The sequence below is a fragment of the Schistocerca serialis genome, chromosome 1, assembly GCF_023864345.2.
Source record: "Schistocerca serialis cubense isolate TAMUIC-IGC-003099 chromosome 1, iqSchSeri2.2, whole genome shotgun sequence".
Taxonomy (NCBI): domain Eukaryota; kingdom Metazoa; phylum Arthropoda; class Insecta; order Orthoptera; family Acrididae; genus Schistocerca; species Schistocerca serialis.
In genome coordinates this window covers 1,072,072,412-1,072,097,744 of record NC_064638.1, presented here as the reverse complement: position 1 = coordinate 1,072,097,744, position 25,333 = coordinate 1,072,072,412, and the positions used below count along the sequence as shown (strand labels likewise).

Here is a 25,333-nt window from a genome sequence, read left to right as displayed (position 1 = left end):
TGTAGATTTAAAAAAAAACTTTATATTACAAAGTTTACATTTCCTAAGTAAAATTTCCCAACTCTGCCCCTTATTATGACTGCGCGGTCAAATATCAATAACGCGAAATGTCTGACATCATCTACGTACCAAACACTAATAGAAGACACTGCCTTCAAAGATGATCTACGGTGGTGTGGATGACAAGATGGAAGACGTGCGAGGGGAAATGCTGACATAATCGGCGCTCGGCGGTACCAACAGAAATTGCAACATTTAATTTCATCTCGCAATTTTGTCACTACAACTGCTAGGCCGCTGCCGTTTGCAGAAATGAAAAGACGGGGAAGTCGCCATGAAGTGTGGCGGACAAATCCGATATGTGACGAAGCCGAACGATGGACCCATCGGACACCTCTTCTTGTGCAGTTACCATTGCTAGTAAAGTGAACGTTCATCGTTTTCCTTTCATTCCTTGCTAAAAGGAGGATAAGCAGGCTGCTAGCTTGTTGATATACAGAATATCCAATAGTTGAATAAACAGTTCTAAAACTGGCAGTATATTTATAATATGCAGCCGATATTTTTATGGGTCAGTACTTTGATAAAACGATACGTTTTTCGATATATAGACAGCCGATAATATATTTCTAAATATCGATATATCGCAATACTGATATGTTTAAAAATACCGACAGTCCTACTCCTTACGCACAGTCGTTGTGCTAGCTGGACAGCTCGTAGCAGTTTGTAGTTGACGAGTGATTCTTTCTGCTGATTTCAAGCGATTTTATTCCATCATTCTCCACAGTGCTCGACGGTCCCTGTCCGTCAGTACGTGGGATCTGCCTCTGTCTCGCTTTTGCTTGCTTTGCTCCTTCGCGTATCCACTTCACAATCAAAAAAATGTTCAAATGTGTGTGAATTCCTAAGGGACCAAACTGCTGTGGTCATCGGTCCCTAGACTTACACACTACTTATGGTAAGAACAACACATACATGTCCGAGGGAGGACTCGAACCTCCGGCGGGAGAGGCCCTGCAGTCCGTGACATGGCGCCTCAAACCGCGCGGCCACTCCGCGCGCCACTTCACATTCACGTCACCATCAGTCGGGGGGGTTTAGAAGGGCTGAAGAGTCCCTGATGGATTAGGTGACATCTAAGGACAAGTCCACGTTCTAAATCGCGGAAGTCACCTGACCGTCCCATTATGCTTTTTCTGACATCACAATGCTCTTCTCCGTCTCCTTTTATTCTGCCGGGCCCACCTCTCGCGCATCTAGCGGTCAGTTCCCCATTACAAAGAGGTATCCGCATGTTTTTGATCAGACAGTACATATTTCTGTATTTTGGGTACATGACCGATTTTATGTCCGCCCCCGGTAGCTGAGTGGTATAGCCGGCACGGTAGCTCAGCGTGTTCGGTCAGAGGGTTATCTGCCCTCTGGAATAAAAAAAACTGAGTTAATCGATCAACAACGAACTTAAACGGATGTCTTACGACGTCCGCCCCGAGCAGATGAAGCGAACAAAATCAGATTAAGAAAAAAAAGGGGTCAGCGCGACAGAATGTCAATCCTAAGGGCCTGGGTTCGATTCCCGGCTGAGTCGGAGATTTTCTCCTCTCAGGGGCTGGGTGTTGTGTTGTCCTAATCATCATCATTTCATCCCCATCGACGCGCAAATCGCCGAAGTGACGTCAAATCGAAAGACTTGCACCAGGCGAACGGTCTACCCGACGGGAGGCTCTAGTCACATGACATTTACTTTTTTTTTTTTTACTGTGTTCGTAATTTAATAGCCTCCATCTTCAGGTGATACTAACTTTAACACGCCTGAGATTTTTGTCCAAGAACCGTGTAAAATGATTATTAGCCATCATATGAAGTAGGCCCCATTTCAGTCAAAGTGCATAGTCATAATCTGACAACAGTGGCTTGAGGAGCAAGATGATAAATTCCAGTGACAACGACGAGACCCCTCTGACAGACTGAAACCGTCTGTAGGATTGGATCTGGAAACGGAATCATCGCTTTGCGAGGATTGAGTTAATTTATAAATTTCCTCGACGCTGGTCTTCAGCTCCGAGAAGTCTGTGAACCACAGACTCATTAATAATTTTTCTTATGTCTGTAGAAGAATTCAACTTCAACCGGAACCACGACTCACCATGTCTGACTTGTAGTAAGGCTTTTATTATGCATTTAATTACAAAACGTTATCTGAGGTTAATCTGCTAGAAACATCTCGTTTTTAACAAACTACAAATTTCCGAAGAAAAACATAAGAGAATCACCTCAGTATTTACGTTATTATAATAATCTTCTGGTCGTTGGTATTCCTTGACTACATAGTGCGTGAGGGAGGTTCTTTGCATGTCGTGATGCCAAGTACTGCTTTAACGTTCTTGGGATGGAACGGAGCTCATGCGGAATACCTCAGACAAAAATAATAAAAAAAACGAAACAAGACTTGCTCCTTGATAAATCCTCTTACATAATAATTAACCTTTAACTTCTGGACTGTTTTGTCAGATAAACAAAGGAATAGATCTACTAATAAAGTTTGTTCATTTATATTCGAGATTCCACACTTAATCAACGAAATGATTTATTTCCAAAAACTTTGGAACATCTGGGAAACCACTCAGCCTCACAGCTTCCGATGGTAAACAGGGATCGTGTCGCAGCCCAATGAATATTTTAATTTTCCTTAAAGGTTTATATTTCAGTTACCAGTCTTTCCATTGATCTGATATCGTCTTTCAGCTCTTCGTATCTTCTGCTAATCTTTTTAACCCTGCATACCTTTTATACTCAACGTCCTGTGTAGTCCGATTGACGTATTGGGACCCTATAGCATAGTTAAAACTGAAGTGTGCATTCCGCTGTATTTCATCTCCTGTCGTCGTCGTTGTAGTTGTTCTTATTCCAAAGAGCTGTTTGATGCACCTGCTCACGCCACTCTATCCTGTGCAAGCATATTCATTTCTGCTAACTCAGCAAACCACAAGCATGTGAACCTGCGTACTGTAGCCAAGCTCTGGTCTCTCTCTGTACTCTCTACCCCCCCTCCCCAAACTTCTCCCATTTACAAACTGACTATTCCTTGATGCCCTAACATGTGCCTTATCAACCGATCCCTTTATTCAGTCAAATGTGGGATAAATTTCTTTTCTGTCCATTTCGATCCAATACTCATCCACCCGTCTAATCTTCAGCATTCTCCCGAAGCGTCAATTCCTTTATTTTCTAAACCGTTTATCGCCCATGTTTCAATTCCGTACAAAACTACGCTCCAGAGAAATACTTACAGAAAAGACTTCGTAACATTTAAACATATTTTTTCGGAAATGGTTTTCTAGCTATCGCTAGTCTGTATTTTATGTCCTTTCCACTTCGGCCATCATCAGCTTTTTTACTGCCCGAGTACAAGAGTTCATATACTACTTTTAATGTCTCGTTTCCTAATTTAATTACCGCAGCTTCGCCTCGTTTAATGCGCCTACATTCCATACCTTGGTTTTACTTTTGTTGATGTTCATCTTATAACCTCTTTTGAATAAACTTTCCATTCCGATCAACTGAGCTTTCAAGTCGTTTACCGTTTGTGACAGATTTACAACACCGGAAAACACCAGAATTTTTTCTCATTCTTTAGCTTGTCTACTCTGCTGATGTGATCTGAATATCTCTAATATAATGTCCATCACATATTTCTTCATTACATTCTTCTCAACGAATCGTCACTTTTTCAAATGCAAAAACAATGCTACCTTTCTTTATTTGGAAATGTTTCCGCTGTATCAGCCAAAATCCATTTTCTAAACGTACATCCTTCCTGTCTTATGTCTGGTATTTAATTAGTCTCCTCGGTTACCTTAGCATCAGTTTAATTTTTTCCGGTATCTTTCCTGGTGTTCCAGTAACATTTTATTTTACTCTGTACTAGATTACCCTCCCCGTTTCCGCACTAAATTCAGCAGCTATGTCTTTATCTTTTAGTGTTTTTATATACTACTTAGTGCTGTTTCATTCTTTTTTAAACCAGTTATTCTAGTTACTTCTTTTTGGGGAGTCGATAGCTTCCTTTGCTACTGAAAGCACGAAATGCCATTAATACAGTTCGCATTTCATAGTTGGACCTTGCGTCAATAGGCCTCCTTTATACAAGCCGCTGACGGATTGTTTCTTCCACGGTGCAGACAGGGAGATCTCAATGACCTCTTTCCGTAGCGTAACAGCCGGGGCAGGCGCCAGGGCAATCTTTCTCGCCCAGCCAAAATAGCTCTGTAACTGTTTGACAACTGTTTCGCGGCTGCCAAAGTTTCCTCAGACTGTTTTGCTCCAGCGTTGTCTAAATAAATTGCTGACGACACCGTTTGATGTATTTCCAGGCGCATTCTCTTTTCTCATGTCTGTGCGACGACAGAAGTACATATGTCCTTCTCGGCGTTATGCTTCAGCATGACTGGTGGTGAGCATATGTTGTTGCTGTAACTCCCGGTCGTCGGAGGAAGCCAGCAGATTCTCTCATAGAGCAATCTCTTGAGGGATAGTAACGAACTTTATTGCCCAGTTTCTGTCAGAACTTTTGGCCAAGTAACTATTTGTTTAGATTGTGAGTTGTCTCGTCTTGGCAACGAGATAATACGGCACGACGTATTTCGAGAGAGAGTAACTATAGGAAAGTCTTGGTGTTGCTTACGCCACCTGTTGTGAAGATTGTTGTCCAACAGGACATGGTGCCAGAATGACAGCGGAAATTAGGCAGAATAGTGTTGTGACAACTACCCTGTGTGCTTTTACTGTCCTGGATATTCATCTGAAACTGCAGTCCAGATATAGTGAAGGGTCTAACACAAGTAATAGCGTCTAGTATGGCGTAGGTCCAATGTCCACCCTCTCAAGCACATTTGCATCAGATCGGTAACACTTCAACGGAGAATGTCCGACGATTTCCCACTTCAGAGTTCTCGAGGGGTATTAGTGAGTGTAATCGGTTCCTTTTTTGTTGTGAAAGTGCTTTCGTGGGGTCCTTTATATTGCTTGCCAAAACTAGACAACAAAGGTGTGAGTAAAAGTTGAGGCACCTGCACAATCGGCCCCATGTGATCGCACAGTCTTTCCTTTCATAGTCTTTCCTTTTGGTTCTGATGACGAACAGAGTCTCAGTAAATCCTCCACGAGATTACTCGAGATTTGTCAGTGTCATGTTTTTCGTTTTTTGTCCCCAGGGGCATTATTTTCGGCACAGAGTAATAGTAAGTGTCGAAGGGAAGGAGGCATCTTGCTGCTGTCTTCTTCAGAGAAGATGAGGATATTGGGAAATGGGGTATTATCGGGCTAGAGTTGAGAATAATTACCGAAATTCAGTCGCTCGATGTTCTCCGCAGTGTGCGAAATTTGCGGAGGTTTCAGTGGAAGTTCTGGATAAAAGATACGTGGTTACAAGTTCCGTGATGGAGATGTGGTGGAAGAGTGTAGTTGCAGGAACTTTGTTCTGTGTAACAATGTGAGTTGGTGTGAACTGGAGAGAATACCAAGGTGGTAATTTGACAGAATACGGGCATTTTGAAACAGTAGGCAATTTCCACGTTTCCAAGTTGTGTAAGCAGACGACGGGAGAGTTTCATAAACAAACCCTCTAATAAATCAGGCGTAGTTCTGCATTTGATTCGCCACTGTTGAAGCAGTGAAATCCTGTGTTCACCCGCGATTATTACCATTTCACAGTCGCTGAGCACAACGATTCCAAATGGAGTCCAACCTGAATGTCAGGCGTCTATTTGTTCGAGACGTGAGACGGTGCGTACGCACTGGAACGGACACCGTCTTAGTGGTAGCAGATTCAGTGTGTCGAGTTCACAGCATTCTGTGGAAATGGAAAACTTTCTGTTGGTAATCTGCGTCCATTCCGGCGTTAATCACGAGCTTCCATGGTTTCTACAGTCATCATCACCAGAGTAACAAAATAATAATAATAATAATAATAATAATGAGTGTTAGGTAGGAGGCAGGAAGCTTCTGGAATGTTACAGAAATAAGCTAAGTAATTCGAAAGATGTATGGGAATTAGCGGCTGGAAGACTGTGCTACACACGCTGCTGGACTAATCGAATAGGAGAGAAGACAGTTTGAACACTGTCCGGCGCACTATTTCCGAATCCCCGCCTGGCTAGCGTTTGGTTCGCCAAGCATGGTGGGGCCAACAGTATCTGACCGTCACCCAGTCATAGAAAGTGCAGTGATGCTAGTTGACAATGGCTGTAATACTAATGACTGCTGGACTGATACAAGGCAGATTAATGGTACGACGCAACAACTTACGATACAGTGCATATCAACCAAATCGTCAGGTTTTGAGTTGCCGTGCGATATCTGGTCGGTTTTTGATCGAGTAATAACAAACAATGGCAGGTGAACCGATTCTCTGCGCAAATATGAGAAAACAACCTCTCCAAGTTGTGACTGTGGCCCACTGAAAAGCAGACTGACTGTTCACCGTGTAGTTTAAGAATTTCCTCTGAGCGCTCACCCTGGCGATCCAGCAGAGGTCCTGGTGACGGCGGAAGGATCAGTAGACTACATTCGTCGCCTTGATATTAGTTTGTAATTTGAGATAGTTGTAAATAGTGATTTTTAGTGTGTAGGCATACGCTAAATAAATAAATAAATAAGTGAACATTAATATGAAATGTGCCCACCCTTCACCTTTTTAATTCGTTGGTTGATTTGGGGTAGGGGACCAAACAGCGGGTCATCGGTCTCATCGGATTGGGGAAAGATGGGGAAGGAAGTCGGCCGTGCCCTGTCAGAGGAATCATCCTATCATTTTCCCGAAGCGATTTAGGGAAATCAGGGGAAACCTAAACCTGGATGGCCGGACGCGGGTTTGAATTGCCGTCCTCCCGAATGCGAGTCCAGTGTGCTAACGACTGCGCCACCTCGCTCGGTGTTCTTCGCATTTATAATGGCTTTACCTCTGATGGGGACATTTTCAGTGAGGCGTCTGAATATCTGTGGAGGAATGGCAACCCGTTCTTCCTCAAGAGCCGAAACCAGAGAAAGTAGTTATGTTGGATGCTGGGGTCTGGAGTGCAGTCGACGTGCTCATTCATCCCTCAGGTTTTTTCAGTGAGTTCAGGTCCGAACTCTGGGCTAGTAAATTTCAGGAATGTTATTGTTCACAAACCTTTGCCTCGCAGATTCTTCTTTATGACAAAGTGGATAGTCATGCTGATACAAACAGTCTTCGTCTCCTCAACTGCTCCTCTTCTCTATGCAGCACAGGATGTTGTAAAATGTATTCATATCCTTCAACACTTAGGTTTTCTTAAGCGCAATAAGGAGACCACACCACAACTATGAAAAACACCCCTACACCATAACATCATCTCCTTCGTACTTCACAGTTGTCATTGCACATGACGGCAGGTAACTTTCTCCTGGTATTCGCCAAACCCAAACACTGCTGACGGATTGCCACATGTTACAGCGTGATTCATCACACCAAATCTCTCTTTTCCAGTCATCCACTGTCCAGTGGCGTACCTCCTTGTACCAATTGAAGGGTCGCTTAGCGTTGCCTACAGAAATCTATGACTTATGAGTAGTTGATCAACCATTAGTCTCCTTTCTTCTTAATTCCGCACGCACAGTCGTAGTGCTAGCTGGACTGCTGGTAACAATTTGTTGCTCACGAGTGATTCCTTCCGCTGATTTGAAGCGATGTTCTACAACCACCCTCTGCAATGCTCGACATTCTCTGCTCGTCAGCAAGTGAGGTCTGTCTGCTCGTGCTTTAGCCGCTCTACTTCACACTCACATCACCAACAGTCGACTTGAGGAGCTTTAAAAGGGTTGAAATATTCCTGATTCATATGTTACACGGGCGACATCCAATAAGTAGTCGATATTCAAAGTGACCATTCTGTTGTTACCGTTTCTCTAATGACAACACAATAGTCCACGCCTCCTTTTATACTGGCGGGTCCGTCTCTCGCGACATCTAACGGTCAGTTCCACATTACATAGGGGTGTTCGGATACCTTTGATCAGATAGTGAAATTCAGCACATTGACCTCGCATTTCCAACTGAAAAGGATATGATGAATTTCCTTCTCGATCTTTGTACAATCCTAGTTTATGTTTCATACTGTCGTCGACAAGACGTGTTCCGCACCGAGAATGGATCCTGGTTCCCTGCCTATAACGGCCTGTGCCCTAAAATTACCCCATCCGAGCACGCCTGCTGTACTTGCGAAAAGCTTCGCGGCACCGTTGAAGACCATGACAGTGTGAAGCACTCATTTTACCTCAGAGTCACACTCGTGGTTAATTAGTGGCGACTCGAATCCTGATCCAACTCAATTTCAGCGTGTTACATAGAATCAACTACTGCGAAGTTATATTCTTTGGTGAGCAGGAAGAACCTGAGCACTATATTTCGGTCCATAGGAAGCTAGCCACCCTGGCTTATGCGCTTGATCTGTGGAGTAATTGGCGACGTCGCTAGTGCACGCCGTCGATACGGGGGTAGCTCGTTCCAATAGCGGGCTTCTTCCTTTCGTGCTTTACGACTCTTTGCGTCGGATCTCGTATTCTTCTTACGGTATTCTGAATGTCTTTGTGTTGTTTCAGGATGATCTCCCATCGTTTTCAGGTCGTTCTTTATGGTTCTAATCCATGTATTCAATGGACGTCCGGTGCCTCTTTTCGGTTCTTTTGTCAACTACAATTTTTGTCATGTGGTTTGGTTCACGGTTCGTGACATGCTTGTACCAGCGTAGGCGATTTTTTGAAGCTTTTTCGCTATGTTTGCACCTTAAACGAACCTGGGTTGTGGTCGTTTCTTACTCTGCCTTTTAGGCAGAGTAAGATCAGCATAGCATCCTCGTCTCTGCAACCTGGAGCTTCCTTTCGTCTGTTTTACGCATGGTCCGGAGTATTGTGTACTGTATATTAGAGCTGTTCCTATCAGTCAAATTGGTTCAAATGGCTCTGAGCACTATGGGACTTAACAGCTATGGTCATCAGTCCCACCAACGCGAGCAGCAATGTCGCGATACGATAAACCGCAATCGCGATAGGCTACAATCCGACCTTTATGAAAGTTGGAAACGTGATGGTACGCATTTCTCCTCCTTACACGAGGCATCACAACAACGTTTCACCAGGCAACGCCGGTCAACTGCTGTTTGTGTATGAGAAATTGGTTGGAAACTTTCCTCATATCAGCACGTTGTAGGTGTCGCCACCGGCGCCAGCCTTGTGTGAATGCTCTGAAAAGCTAATCGTTTGCATACCACAGGATCTTCTTCGTATCGGTTAAATTTCGCGACTGTAGCACGTCATCTTCGTGGTGTAGCAATTTTAATGGCCAATAGTGTAATTATAGGGACATTTCTTCTAGATTTGACTCATACTACCTCGTGTAGGAGTATGTGACACTTTTTTTAAAACACCCTGTATTTTTGCTCATGCGAGCGCCCTTTCGACAGCAAAAGAAACGTGAATGAAAAAAGTAATGACGAATAACGCCTACATGTGTGGTGTTTCGACGTTGTCCAGAAAGTGTGGGCGACATGGTGTGCTGCTGCAGAAGATGGCAGCACAGGTGCTGGTGGTGTCGCAACACCTCGTCTGGAGCCACCTCGCAGCCAGCGCCCGGCTTTCGCGCTGGGGGCGTCGCGTCACAGGCGGGCGTTACGTCAGAGGCGCGGGCAGCCCGCCAGACCCCGCTGGCGGCCGCGGTGCACGCTGCCGCGCGTTTATCAAGCTGCCAGCGCCGGCGAGTGTCGGCGGGCTTTATGTTGCTCCTTTCTGTCCGGACTACCCGGAGGTCGACCAGAGGACCCCCGTTTATTTGCTCCTCTACACTGTGTTTAACTTACTGGACCAAAGTCAGTCCCTCTTCCGGTACTGTGTCAGTTTGTACCCGAACAAGGTTGTGCAGAGGTCACGCTTCGGACTGATCTAGTACATAGACCGCATTACCTACCGAAAAACTCCAAATGATAATCACTACGATAATGAGACTTACAACATTCTCTCGGACTTTGTAAGAGTAACTGGAATCGGATTATCATTGAAATTAAAGATTTTTTTTTTTATTTTCTTAAAAATATTCTGTGGTATGGCGCAGTTAAAATGTCCAATTCCTTGAAGACATATTATTCTTACTGCTGCCGGCCAGGGTGGCCGAGCGGTTCTAGGCGCTACAGTCTGGAACCGCGTGACCGCTACGGTCGCAGGTTCGAATCCTGCCTCGGGCATGGATGTGTGTGATGTCCTTAGGTTAGTTAGGTTTAAGTAGTTCTAAGTTCTAGGGGACTCATGACCTCGGAAATTAAGTCCCATAGTGCTCAGAGCCATTTGAACCATTCTTACTGCTCGCTTTTGTGGAATCAATATTTTCTTTCTAAGCGTTGAGTTAACGCAGAAAATGATGTATTGCACGTTGTGGTACTTCAGTTGTAACTGTATTAATTTATCTCTTTTCCGAGGTGATTCCATAAAAGTAGATTTCTAGAGGGCTTTTGACACTGTTCCTCACAAGCGGCTTGCAATAAAAATGTTTGCCTGAGAGTCTCAGACGATTAAGTGCAGCTACTTTTGCTCTTCGTATAATTTTAAACAAACGAATTAACCTCCTGACATATTTTGCATATTACCACTTAATAATATCTTATGGAAGATAGAAAGAAAATATTGATTGTACAAAAGCAAGCAGTAAGAATAATATGTGGTGTTCACCAGCGGACGTCTTCAAGGAGTTGGACATTTTAACTGCGCCGTCACAAAATATATATATATATATATATATATATATATATATATATATATATATATATATATATATATATATATTCGTTAATGAAATTCTTCATAAATAATCCATGACAATTTGAAAAGAACTGTGAGGTCCACACCTACAACAGAAGAGGATAAATGACCTTTATTACTCATTATTACAGCTGCCAGGATTTCGGATGGAATCTATTAGGCACACTACGATTGTAGTGGTGTGGACATGTTGGGAACGTGGGTCTCACGGGGAGCGTCCAATGGATAAGTCCCTACAGGCGCACTATCCTCGGTGCCTCAGATAGCTGCTCTACAGTTGGTGCAGTGGATAGAGTTTTGTTCGATTCCCGGCAGGGGACTGTGTGTTGTGTGTCCTTCATCATCATTTCGCCGGCGCGGTAGCTCAGCGTGTGCGTAGTCAGTGGGTTAGCTAACCTCTGTAATAAAAAAACTGAGTGAGCGGATCAAGGAAGAACATGAACGGGTGTCACCGGACATCCGCCCTGAACGAATTGAACGAACAATATACACTCCTGGAAATTGAAACAAGAACACCGTGAATTCATTGTCCCAGGAAGGGGAAACTTTATTGACACATTCCTGGGGTCAGATACATCACATGATCACACTGACAGAACCACAGGCACATAGACACAGGCAACAGAGCATGCACAATGTCGGCACTAGTACAGTGTATATCCACCTTTCGCAGCAATGCAGGCTGCTATTCTCCCATGGAGACGATCGTAGAGATGCTGGATGTAGTCCTGTGGAACGGCTTGCCATGCCATTTCCACCTGGCGCCTCAGTTGGACCAGCGTTCGTGCTGGACGTGCAGACCGCGTGAGACGACGCTTCATCCAGTCCCAAACATGCTCAATGGGGGACAGATCCGGAGATCTTGCTGGCCAGGGTAGTTGACTTACACCTTCTAGAGCACGTTGGGTGGCACGGGATACATGCGGACGTGCATTGTCCTGTTGGAACAGCAAGTTAACCTTGCCGGTCTAGGAATGGTAGAACGATGGGTTCGATGACGATTTGGATGTACCGTGCACTATTCAGTGTCCCCTCGACGATCACCAGTGGTGTACGGCCAGTGTAGGAGATCGCTCCCCACACCATGATGCCGCGTGTTGGCCCTGTGTGCCTCGGTCGTATGCAGTCCTGATTGTGGCGCTCACCTGCACGGCGCCAAACACGCATACGACCATCATTGGCACCAAGGCAGAAGCGACTCTCATCGCTGAAGACGACACGTCTCCATTCGTCCCTCCATTCACGCCTGTCGCGACACCACTGGAGGCGGGCTGCACGATGTTGGGGCGTGAGCGGAAGACGGCCTAACGGTGTGCGGGACCGTAGCCCAGCTTCATGGAGACGGTTGCGAATGGTCCTCGCCGATACCCCAGGAGCAACAGTGTCCCTAATTTGCTGGGAAGTGGCGGTGCGGTCCCCTACGGCACTGCGTAGGATCCTACGGTCTTGGCGTGCATCCGTGCGTCGCTGCGGTCCGGTCCCAGGTCGACGGGCACGTGCACCTTCCGCCGACCACTGGCGACAACATCGATGTACTGTGGAGACCTCGCGCCCCACGTGTTGAGCAATTCGGCGGTACGTCCACCCGGCCTCCCGCATGCCCACTATACGCCCTCGCTCAAAGTCCGTCAACTGCACATACGGTTCACGTCCACGCTGTCGCGGCATGCTACCAGTGTTAAAGACTGCGGTGGAGCTCCGTATGCCACGGCAAACTGGCTGACACTGACGGCGGCGGTGCACAAATGCTGTGCAGCTAGCGCCATTCGACGGCCAACACCGCGGTTCCTGGTGTGTCCGCTGTGCCGTGCGTGTGATCATTGCTTGTACAGCCCTCTCGCAGTGTCCGGAGCAAGTATGGTGGGTCTGACACACCGGTGTCAATGTGTTCTTTTTTCCATTTCCAGGAGTGTAGAACAAAATGAGATAAAAAAAAAGATGGATAGAGCGTCTGCCATCTAAGAAAGAGATACCGTGTTCTAGTCCCGGTCGGGGCACACATTTTCAACATGTCCCCAATGATGCATATCAACGCCTGCTTGCAGCTAGTGTGTCGATTTAATCATCATTTCATCCCAGAAAGGAGTTCAATATGCACCAATAAAAATCTTTTATCATTTGCCCAATAATAAAATATCTGACTGGTAGCAAAAGTAATTGTATATCTAACCTAGAATACTTTATCATGGACTGTTTCTTCTATTCCGTGGACGATTTTCTATTTACAAACTGGTAGCTTGGAAAAAACTTTGCTTTCAAGTGTAGTTGTAGAGTAGGACTAAAAAAATATGTTCATTCATTAATGTTAACAGTAATCATGTATACATATCCTGTCAACTTATTCGTTCTACATTATTTAGATTAGAGAATCGTTCAAATAATCTATGGAACATGTAACTAACTAACTAAGGAGTAGCGTCTCAGATATTGGTTACGTGATTTCTCAACAGAAAGGTCACAGTTCGTAGTAATAGACGGGAAGTCATCGAGTAAAACAGAAGTGATATCTGGCGTCCCCGAAGAAGTGTTACAGGCCCTCTGCTGTTCTTAGGTTTAGGAGACAATCTGAGTAGACTTCTTATATCCTTCGCAGATGATGCTGTCGTGTATCGTAAAATAATCAGAAAATCAGAAGCAATTGCCAAATGATTTATAAAAGATATCTGTATGGTGAGGAAAGGGGCATTTGTCTCAGAATATGGAAAAGTGTGAAATCTTCTACGTGCGTACTAAAATGAACGTGTTAAATTTAGGTTACGCGACAAATGACACAAATCTAAAGGCTGTCAATTCAACTAAATACCTGGGGATAACAGTTATGAACAACTTAACTTGGAACGATCATAGGGATAATGTTTCGGGAAAGGCGAACCAAAGACTGCGTTTTATTGACAGAACACTTAGAAGATCTACCAAAGAGATTACCTACACTACGCTTGTCTGTATTGCTGCACAGAATGGGATCCTTACCAGATAGGGTTACGGAGTACATCAACAAAGTTCAAAGAAGACCAACACGTTTTGTATTATCACGAAATAGGAGAGAGAGTGACACTGACGTGATACAGGATTTGGGTTGGATATTATTAAATCAAAGGCGTTTTTCGTTGTGGCGCAATCTTGTCACGAAATTTCAGTCTCCAAATTTCTCCTCCGAATGCGAAAATATTTTGTTGACATCCAGCTACATAGAGAGAAATATCTTCGTAATAAAATAAGAGGTAGCAGAGCTCGCGCGGAAATATTTAAGTGTTCGTTTTTCCTCCGCGCTGTTTTGGAGTGGAACGGTAGAGAAACAGTCTGAAGGTGGTTCGATATACCCCTTGCCTGGCACGTAAGAGTGCACTGGAGATTAGTCATATAAATCTGTATATTGTATTGTATTGTATGTTAACCGGGGGTCTAGAAACGGCGGAGAGACCCCGAGCCCGCCGCAGCTGCAATGGTCTACAACCCCACGACGACTACCGCAGTCCACTTCACCCTTCCCACCCCAGGGAACGTCTCACACCAGACGAGTGTAACCCCTACGTTTGCGTGGTAGAGTAATGGTGGTGTACTCGTACGTGGAGAACTTGTTTGCTCAGCAGTCGTCGACGTAGTGTAGCTGAGGCGGAATAAGGGGAACAAGCCGACATTCGCCGAGGCATATGGAAAACCGCCTAAAAACCATCCACAGGCTGGCCGGCTCACCGGAACTCGACGCAAGTCCGCCGTGCCGGGGATCAGGCGGTCCTTCCCAGTCCGGAAAGCCGTGCTTTAGACAGCTCGGCTAACAGGGCGAGCAATCTGTATATAGGAGTGATGCATGTAGTTTTTGTCGTTGCAGACACTGATGGCTGGTTGGAAATTTTGAATCTCATCGCGGTTTCAAAACTCCTATTTTCCAGTGATAAGTTTTTGTGGTATGTGACATACACGAAGTTTCACCCTTTACCTGTTTCGGAAGATGCTTCCTTGCTTTCTGTTTATATCTTGACGTAATAGCTGACCGGGAGATGTATCATTTTTAAATCCGGAGAAATGTGGGAGGATTCGAAGAAACAATGACCCTACAATTTATCGTAGATAGTTGAGAAGAAGCAAATCCACATTTATAGCATTTGGAAATATGGAAATGTTCACTGAAATCGACTGTTTGAAATTTTGAAGTACTTAGAGATAAAACGCAGGAAGCGAACGTGTACCGAAACCAGACTAGAGTTCTAGGAGTCGGAGGTCGTGGAAGAGAGTCAATAATTGAGAAGGGAGTGAGGCAGAATTTTAGCCTATCTCTGGTATTATTAAATCTGTACATTGAACAAACAGTAAAGGAAACCAAGTGAGAAATGAAAAGAAGGAAATAAAGTCCAACGAGAAAAAATAAATACTTTAAGGTTTGCCCATGACACTAGTCATTCAAGCCATATACGCGACGACTCCCATCAGGCTCGTCAGGTGCATTTTATCTGGTGTTTCGGCAGATATTTGCAATTTTGTTCTTTAACGTGTAGCTGGAGTCAGTCAAAAAATGATTGCTCAGCACGTCTTTCATACGACGCCCAGCGTCGTCGGCAATAATCGTTTTATTTCCCTTTACAAACAAAATGATTTTCAAAGTGGGATTTTACATGGCCATGCAACAGAGCGGTCCCAAATTTGTCTAGTGTGATATTCGTCTTACCGATATGTACTAAGAGGACAGTAAAGCACAAGGAGTAACCATTACTGAGCAGCGACATCACCGCACTGGCTTGCGATGAGTTCTAGGCGCTTCAGTCCGGAACCGCGCCGCTGCTACGGTTGCATGTTCGAATCCTGCCTCGGGCATGGATGTGTGTGATGTCCTTAGGTTCGTCAGGTTTAAGTAGTTCTAAGTTCTAGGGGACTGATGACCTCAGATGTTCAGTCCCATAGTGATTAGAGCCATTTTTTGCAGAAGTGCGCTATTCAGTCCCTGCTGGAGTACTGATTATTCATCGTGGTTTTCTTTCCCTGCAGGTACAGATCGGTAAAACGAATATCGTACTACAGTATCTGGTAGCATTCTATCGAATGGACACGGTAAAACAAATATGGTACTACAGTAATCTGGCAGCGCTCTATGGAATGGACACGTGAAATTCACATTTAAAAATAATTTTGTTTGAAACAGGAAACAGACAGACGCATTTCTTCGACGCTGGCATGAAAGAGTGGTGAGCAGAATTTGTACGGGCTGACGCCAGCTACACGTTGCAAAAGCGAAATTGAAATATCTGCCGAAACACCGGAGAAAACGCGATTCTTAAGAGAGACACATTATAAATGGCTTGAATGAATTACAGTATTAACCACTATAATGTAATCCCGCCCATATGTTGCCAACGTTATTTCGACTATGCTGCAGAAGTTTCGCTGGGAAGCCCTTACTCCATTAAGTGCCGATCTCTCTCTATGCGATCTCCATGTCTTTGAAGCCCTGAAGAAAGACATTCATTGCCGTCGATTTGCTTCGGACGAAGAGGGGCACGTCTGGTTATAACCATGGTTCCGTATTCAACCGCAGGTATGTTTCTATGACGGCATTGACGGTCTTGTCTCACAGTGTCATAAATGCATTAACAGACATGGCTATTACTTTTTAAATAATGAACACTTAGCTTGCTTTTTTCCATCTGTCTCTTTTTCATGTGGCTGCCCCTTATACGTACGTAGACATCAGAGGCTCTGTATTCATGAAAATGCAAAGTCAGTTCTTTTTGCTGATGTTACAAGTATAGTAATCACACCCAAAAAGCAAGAATCAGCTGCGAAAATTGCAAATAATGTCTTTCAGAAAATTATTAAGTGGTTCTCTGCAAATGGACTCTCACTTAATTTTGAGAAAACACAGTTTATACAATTCTGTACAGTAAATGGCATAACACCATTGATAAATATAGTCTGTTGCTAAGGTAGAATACTCAAAATTTCTGGGTGTGCATTGATGAGAAATTGCATTGGAAGAAACACATCGATGATCTGCTGAAACGATTAGGTTCAGCTATTTATGCTATTAGGGTTATTGCAAATTTTGGTAAATTATCCTACTATGCCTCTTTTCATTCACTGATTTCATATGGCATATTTTGGGGCAATTCGTCATTAAGAGAGAAAGTATTCATTGCACAAAAGCGTGTAATCAGAATAATAGCTGGACCCCACCCAAGATCACCTTGCATATATTTATTTAGGGAACTCGGGATATTCACAGTACCTTCGCAATACATATATTCACGTATGAAATTTGTCATTAATAATCCATCCCAATTCAAAAATAACGGCGAAGTGCATAGCTACAACATTAGAAGAACGGATGATATTCACTATTCTGGATCAAATCTCACTTTGGCACAGAAAGGGGTGAATCATGTTGCCACAAAAATCTTTGGTCATTTGCCAAATCATATTAGAAGTCTGAGAGATAGCCAACCAACATTTAAAAGTAAATTAAAGAATTTCTGAATGGCAACTCCTTCTACTCAAATGATGAATTCTTAGATATGAAGTAGTAACTGTAAAAAAATTAATTAAATAATTAATTATTTTTGTAAAGAACACTTAAGTTAAAGTGACACGTTCCACATCATTACGAAATGACGTATTCATGATCTATGGAACAAGCATTAATGTAGGTATGTATGAATGAATAATAGTTCCGTAACATCTAAAACAGGTTCGCAAACTGACAGTGCAGTTCTGCCTCACAAACCAGAAAGGTTTTCGTCTACACTGTCCTACGAATTTAAAATGGTCGACTTCATTTACCGTTGACAACCTTGGACAGTCAAATTTTGCTTTTACAAGAGTGTAGTGTCTTGCATTGTAATTAACTTACAGTTATTCGTTAATCTCTTCTCTGAAAGCCACATGCTGATGCTAAAGGGTTTCTAGCAAACAGAACACAGCATGTCATTCTGAAAGGAGAGAAGTCTTCAGACGTGAAACTACGTGCCCCAAAAGTATTATAGAACCATTAGTTTTCACAACGTGTATAAATGACCTAGTAGATAACATCGGAAGTTGTATGAGGCTTTACGCGGATAATGCTGTTGTATATAGAAAAATCGTGATGCTAGAAAATTGTAGCGAAAGGCAGGAACATCTGGAGAAGATCGACGTTTAGGGTAAGGAGTGGCCATTAACCCTCAATATAAACAAATGTAATATGCTGCGAGTGCATAGGCAGAAAGACCCGTTATTGTACGATTACACAATTACAGAACAATCGCTGGAATCCCTTCCTTCCATTGAATGTCTGGGAGTAGGCGTATGGAGCGATATGATGTGGAAAGACCACATAAAACTCATTACCGGTAAGGCAAATACCGGACTGACATACTTTGGAAAAATATTCAGGAAGTGTAGTCCATGTACGCAGGAGGTAGCTTAGTCGTTCGGTTGGTACCTGAATATTGCTCGTCGTTCTGAGATCCGTATCAGTCAGGATTCATAGAGAAAATAGAGAAGGTCTAAACAAGAAAGCACGTTTCGTTACAGATTCATTTAGTAAGCACGAAAGCGTCACAGAGAAGCTCCGCCAACTCTAATGGCAGACGCTGCAACAGAGGCGTTCTGCGTCACTGTATGGCGTACTGTTAAAATTCTGAGAGCGAACGTTCCTCGGTGAGTCAGTCAATATATATGGCGAGTCAAAAAGAACTTTACAACTTTAAAATGATGTAGAAATTTATTGACATAACTTACAGAATCGCTAGATGTGTCATTTTGCAGCAGATAACGTTTGAATCATGTATTGCATCAGTACCGCATTCCGCCACCAGGAGCGCTAGCGTAGTGCACAGTTAGAATGGATACTTTCACTGGTATTGTATGTCTGGATACGGTTGAGAACTGTTTAATTTCACAGATCGATGAAGATGACCGAGGTGGGATGGTTTACTAACAGCAAAGTGGTGCACCTCCTCATTTCCTCACGGGAGTTCGAGGTTTCCTCGATAATCGCTTCCCAGGTCGGTGGATTGGCCGTGAAGGGCCAATCGCATGGCCACCTCGTTCTCCACACTTGACATCAGTGGATTTCTCTGCGGTTTTATTAAAGACTGTGCGTGTTTTCCTCCCCACTAAACAGTTTAGCCACCTGAAAAATCGAATCTACGTTGCCGTTGCACACGTTACGCCCAATTTGCTGCAACAAGAATGAGCAGGTATTGATTACCGGTGGGATGTTTGCCGCATCACAGATGATAATCATATCGAACCAAAATGACACCTGACACTTTTACGTGAAACTTAAGTTTGTTTGCTATAAAATGACAAAAAAAGGGTCAAATGGCTCTAAGCACTAAGGGAATTAACATCTGAGGTCATCAGTCCCCGAGACTTAGAACTACTTAAACCTAACTAACCTAAGGACATCTCACACATCCATGCCCGAGGCAGAATTCGAACCTGCGACCGTAGCAGCAGCGCGGTTCCGGACTGAAGCGCCTAGAACCCATCGGCCACAACGGCCGGCTATAAAATAACACATCTACCGATTCTGTAAAATATCTCAATAAATTTCTATACCATTCCAAAGCTGAAAAGTCCATTTGGCTCACCCTGTATTACTTATTCCCACTTATATCCCATGAAAAGACCATGAAGTTGAAATCAGAGAGATTCTAGCCCACATGGAGGCTGACCAGTAATCGCTCTTCTCGCGAACTATTTGCCACTGGAACAGGAAAAGGGGGGGGGGGGACTGTGATACACAAAGCACCCTCCGCTTCAAATGGTTCAAATGGCTCTGAGCACTATGGGACTTAACATCTGAGGTCATCAGTCCCCTAGAACTTAGAACTTCTTAAACCTAACTAACCTAAGGACAGCACACACATCCATGCCCGAGGCAGGATTCGAACCTGCGACGTAGCGGTCGCGCGGTTCCAGATTGAAGCGCCTAGAACCGCTTGGCCACACCGGCCGGCACCCTCCGCTTCACAGTGTGAGGTCACTTGCAGAGTATACATGTAGATGTAATATTACCGATTACCCTATTAGCTACATCATTTCACGTCAAATTTTTGAACCAATTAATATGTTTAGTGGGAGAGTATTGACATATATAAAGAAAAACTATAGATACAGAACGGAACCCCGTGGCACGACCCCCTCACCCTCGAACACTCTGCATGGCTCCAGTTAAGGTCAAATCTCTCCGCTGTTCGTTGACACTGGACTACCTTCTGCTTGCTCCTTTCCAGACGAACGTAACGATCAGTTGACAGAGAATTCCTAGTGTAAGAGTACGGTTGCCCTCGCTTCAGAGTTCGAAATATAGTTTTAATTTTTGAACGTGATATTTGTGCTGTCAATAATTTCTCTGAGCTTCCGTGGACATGTTGCACGTCTGCTAGGACTACCAGGTCTCTTGGTCGGTGGAGTCTTTTACACAATTACGCAAAACTGATGTGCGTGGAAACAAACAGACGGCGGTCTGGAAGCGCGTGGGGCGAGACAAATGGAGGCGGCGGGCTGGCGGGCGGCGCGTTTGTTTTGCTTGGCCGCAGCCTCGGTCAGCCCATTCACGCCCATGTTCCTGGGAGACCGGCGGTCTGTGCGTCTCACGTATAACAGGCGTTATTTCATAGCCGCTGTAACACTGGTCTGTAGCTTTATCGAACATCACACAGGATGTAGACGACAGTGAAAATTATTAAGGAAGTAGTAAGTTTCAGGAGACATTGCTGTAGTGAATTAATGATAATGGCAATAGTTATTTCGTTCCCTTCTTGGCGTATCATTTTCATACAAGTAATTTCTTACTGAAATTAAGACAGGAACCAGTCGTTACAATTTATTTTAACGTTAACGTGTGGTTTTATACCTGAACAGTTCATAACTAAGGCAGCAGTACCGGAAAACGTTTTTTACAACGTGTTTTGCATAATGTGCAACGCAACAGCTCGAATGAGGTTATTAACGGACCGTGGGATGTGTTGGCAATTGTAATCGCTGAATTTGTGGTTACCATCGCTCGATACGGGTGTGCACCCGCCAGGGTAGCCGAGTGCGCTAACGCGCTGCTTCGCGGACTCGGCTAGGCGCGCCGGCCCCGGATCGAACCCGCCCGGCGGATTAACGACGAAGGCCGGTGAGCGTGCCAGCCAGGATGTGGTTTTTACGCGGTTTTCCATATCCCGCTAGGTGAATACCGGGCTGGTCCCCACGTTCCGCCTCAGTTACACGCGTCGCAGACATTTGAAACACGTTCGCACTATTTCACGATTTACGCTAGACACAGACAGTTGGGGTACACTGATTCCGTCCTGGGGGGGGGGTACGGGGTGGCGGCAGGAAGGGCATCCGGCCACCCCTAACACTAACACTGCCAAATCCGTTGTAACCACACCGACCCTGCGATCGCTGCGGGACTATGGCGTAAGCGAAAGAAAGAAAGAAAAGCGCTCGAAATGGGTGTGCAGCTCCACACTAATCGATCGTAAAAAATCGACAAGACAACTTAAAAATACAATACATTAAATATATATCGAGGGAAGATTCTAGAACTTTCCAAAAGAAAAGTTCATAATGCCTTGCGCATCCAATCTAATTAGTTAATGTAGGAATTGTAACAGAGTGACAACACAAAGCTACTATTTAGACAACGGCTGCAAATTGCGACGGACGATACATCCACTCCAGACTATAAAAAAATGCTTTAAAATACGTGGTAACGGAAACTCGGACAAATGTCTGTGAAAGGCGCAGACATATTGTGTATGAAAGACACAGACAAAATGACTGCAGCTTCAATTAATGTAATTAAAATGACGTATAGACACAACAATGCAGCGGAATGACAAACATAGCAATGCCTGACTGAATCTGGCCACTGAAATAGTGCCCTTTCTAATTCTTAAGTAACACCTTATGCACTACAGCAATAATTAATGTTGAACATCGCAGCCTGTGCCAACGATGATGCTTCAAATGGCTGTGAGCACTATGGGACTTAACTTCTGAGGTCATCAGTTACTTAGAACTTAGAACTAATTAAACCTAACTGACCTAAGGACATCACACACATCCATGCCCGAAGCAGGATTCGAACCTGCGACCGTAGCGGTCGCTCGGCTCCAGACTGTAGCGCCTAGAACCGCACGGCCACTCCGGCCAGCCCCGTGCCAACGGCCTTGCCGCAGTAGTCTACATCTACATCTACATGGATGCTCTGCAAATCGCAAGTGCCTGGCAGAGTAACACCGGATCCCTCAGATCACCGAAGTTAAGCGCTGTCGGGCTTGGCTAACACTTGGATGGGTAGCCGGCCGGTGTGGCCGAGCGGTTCTAGGCGCTTCAGTCTGGAACCGCACGACCGCTACGGTCGCAGGTTCGAATCCTGCCTCGGGCATGGGTGTGTGTGATGTCCTTAGGTTAGTTAGGTTTAAGTAGTTCTAAGTTCTAGGAGACCGATGACCTCAAGATGTTAAGTCCCATAGTGCTCAGAGCCATTTGAACTTGGATGGGTGACCGTGCACTCAGCCCTTGCGAGGCAAACTGAGGAGCTACTTGATTGAGAAGTAGCAGCTCCAGTCTCGGAAACTGACATACGACCGGGAGAGCGGTGTTCTGACTACATTCCCCTCCACATCCGCATCCAGTGACGCCTATGAGCTGAGGATGACACTGCGGCGGGTCATTACCGTTGGCCCTTCATGACCTAGTTTAGTTTGTTAGAGTGTGGAATAATAGAGAATTGTTGTGAATGCGTTTCGATGAACCCTGTGCCAGGCACTTAAATGTGATTTGCACAGTATCGATGTAGATGTAGAAAAATAATGGAGATCGCGCAAGTCGATTGACGATGTTGTACAGGGCCGAATACCTTTCGGTAATGTAGGAGGACGGACTCTACTAGTTCCGCTGTACGTGCTGTGGGCAGTATACCGTGTAACCAACACCGACTCAAAGAAAGGCCTCGGCGCTTGTTGGTGACGTCATGTCAGCTAGGCACGGCGAACGCCAGGTCTGTTGCAGGCAGAAACGCCTGGGCGTTCTTATCAATATAAATCTCTTATTTTTGGACAAAATTCTTGGTATTGTTTTGGATTCTGCAGTTTTATTTAGATGAAAGATTTTCTTACAATCGTAAAGCTACAAATGAAGATCATAGTTCTGTATTACTGAACCCTGTCGAAACAAGCGTAGATCAATATGAGAAGATGCTTTGACCCATTGCAAGCTTCGGAAATTTTACATTCAAGTAACTATATTTACTTGATCCATTTTGTTACCGAAACTTACCCCAACCCCCTTACAATGAACTCGTTGCTTTTATTTATTTATTTATTTTCGTTTGACATCGTCGCTGGAAATGTGAACTAATTTACATGTGTAAATGTTCAACTGTTGCCAGTCATTAGATTACAGTCGTTTTCAACGAAAAGAATTCTAAACAGGAAACAAAATAGCTTCATACATCGAAAATCCTGCTGAGCTTAAACTTTTTTAAACATGCACATTAGAAAAGATAAATATTCCCCTCTTGCAACTGAAAGGAGAAGCTTTATAAGATAAAAAAATTTTATTTGATAAAACAAGTATCTCTCTTTTGCCTCTTCTTCTGTCCCCCACCCCCTCCCCCAACGTGTACAATCGCAAGATATTTCATTAATATTCAGTGCTCCTCACCCCATAGTCCACCAAGATACCTAAAGAAGAGCACCAATACGTTCACAGTTTCTTGTAAAAGCAATCCAGTACAAACGTAACTTCCTCAGATTTACAAATAAGGTAAAGAAGTACGAATTTTGTTGCTGATGGACCATGAAGTTGTTTTTCCTTAAAACAGGTGGACATTTAAGTTCAGGAGTACGCTATTTGTTAAGAAGTGTAATGAATTGCACAATTAATCGATTGCAGAAATCTCTCAGAACAATGTGTGTTGGTCAACTACCGGCGATAGTTTCACACTTTCCTGCGTCAGAGAGGGAGACACCACCATTACGAGTATGCCTGCAACAGACCTGGCGTTGGCCGTGCCTAGCTGACGTGACGTCACGAACAAGCGCCGAGGCCTTCCTTTGAGTCGGTGTTGGTGTAACAAGCTGTGTCTGACGCGGGTGCTTTCCTTTTGCTGCTGCAGGTGGCGGGTCGGCGAGACCCCGAGCAGGAGCGCGAGGCGCAGCAGTGGATCGAGGCGGTGACGGGCGAGCGCTTCCCGCCGGGCGTGCCCTACGAGGACGCGCTGCGCGACGGCATCCTGCTGTGCAAGTTGATGAACCGCCTGCAGCCGGGCATCATCCAGAAGGTCAACGTCTCCGGCGGCGACTACAAGATGATGGACAACCTCAGCCAGTTAGTACCTAGCACTAGAGACGGGCAAACTCGTTCATCCTTGGGAACTAGTTCACTGCTGGCCGTTCTTTTTTGGGAACCGTTCATTTTCACTTGTTCACCGTTCATTTGTGCTTGGTATATGGTTCTTATGAAAAAACTGAAAACTAGTAGTGTAGGTGACTGAAGAATGGAGGGCACCAAGAGGGGGCACTTGCCTCCCCCCTGGAGTATAGAGTTTTTATTCATTACAGAATTCTTACACACTTTTAGAAGTAATTCCTGTGACTCTGCAGAACCTCTCGTTTAGCCAACTGTAGCGTTGTGTGGCTGATCGTAGGGAAATAATATAGAGTGGCGCAAGGAAAACCGGCCCCGAGTACAGACTGCTCGCCAATTACGGACGATGTGTTGCCCGTTACGAGCAGATACAACAAACAGACAAACATGTAATAATTAGGCAGTGAAGAAATAACAAGCTAATGCAGGCAACAATTGCGAAACAATCGCTGACGATGTGTAGAGAGCTGGAGAAGAGAACATGAAAATCTCACGCGACGCGCATGGGCTATAGCTCATGTAGTCTTGTAAACCTGTTGGTGGCTGTTTCCCAATTTAATAGACCACAAGTGTCTTGTATAAAATTCTTCGTTTCGACTTCCACTACATAGCTATGCTACGTTGTAAACAATAATCGTTTACACCCTATATATACTTCACGTTGTCTCTGAGTTCGTAGGCGAAGTAGGGGCTTTATGGAAGCATAAAATAAGATGTGGTTATCTCATCATACTTGCATTACAAGCTTAGTAAAAATTAGATTTTTATGTTGCATTATTAAAGTCAATGCAATAATAATAATTAAGTTCGCAGCAATAAAATTTTTGGTTTGGAAGCTCCTTCTGAACAAATGTTTTTGAGATAATAAGTAAATACGATTTTATGGCAATCTGTGTCTCTTCAAATGGAGAGACACCGCATTTCCTACTGAGCCAAAATGACTCACAGTCCACTTTTTTTTTTCAAAGAAACCTAACTAGCAGGTAATGCAAATTGGAAACAACCAAACTAAAAATAATTAGAGCCTTCCTGAATGTAATGTTTTTTATATGAAAGATACACGAAAATCGATTTATATGAATTTTCTTACACTAAAAATTAAGCAAATTATTGAAAGTTAGTTGCTAAATCAAGTCGATGAAACCAAAAAATATATGAATAA

The 25,333-nt window shown here is 44.2% G+C and overlaps 1 protein-coding gene across 1 annotated transcript in view; it reads left to right on the top strand.

Moving 5' to 3' along the window:
• The window catches only part of LOC126415829 (muscle-specific protein 20-like), a 170,103-nt gene that overhangs the window by 94,796 nt on the left and 49,974 nt on the right, over positions 1-25,333 (top strand). The window contains exon 2 of the mRNA XM_050083459.1: positions 23,921-24,132. Within this exon, the coding sequence (XP_049939416.1) occupies positions 23,921-24,132 (212 nt within the window). The remainder of the gene's footprint in view (positions 1-23,920; positions 24,133-25,333) is intronic.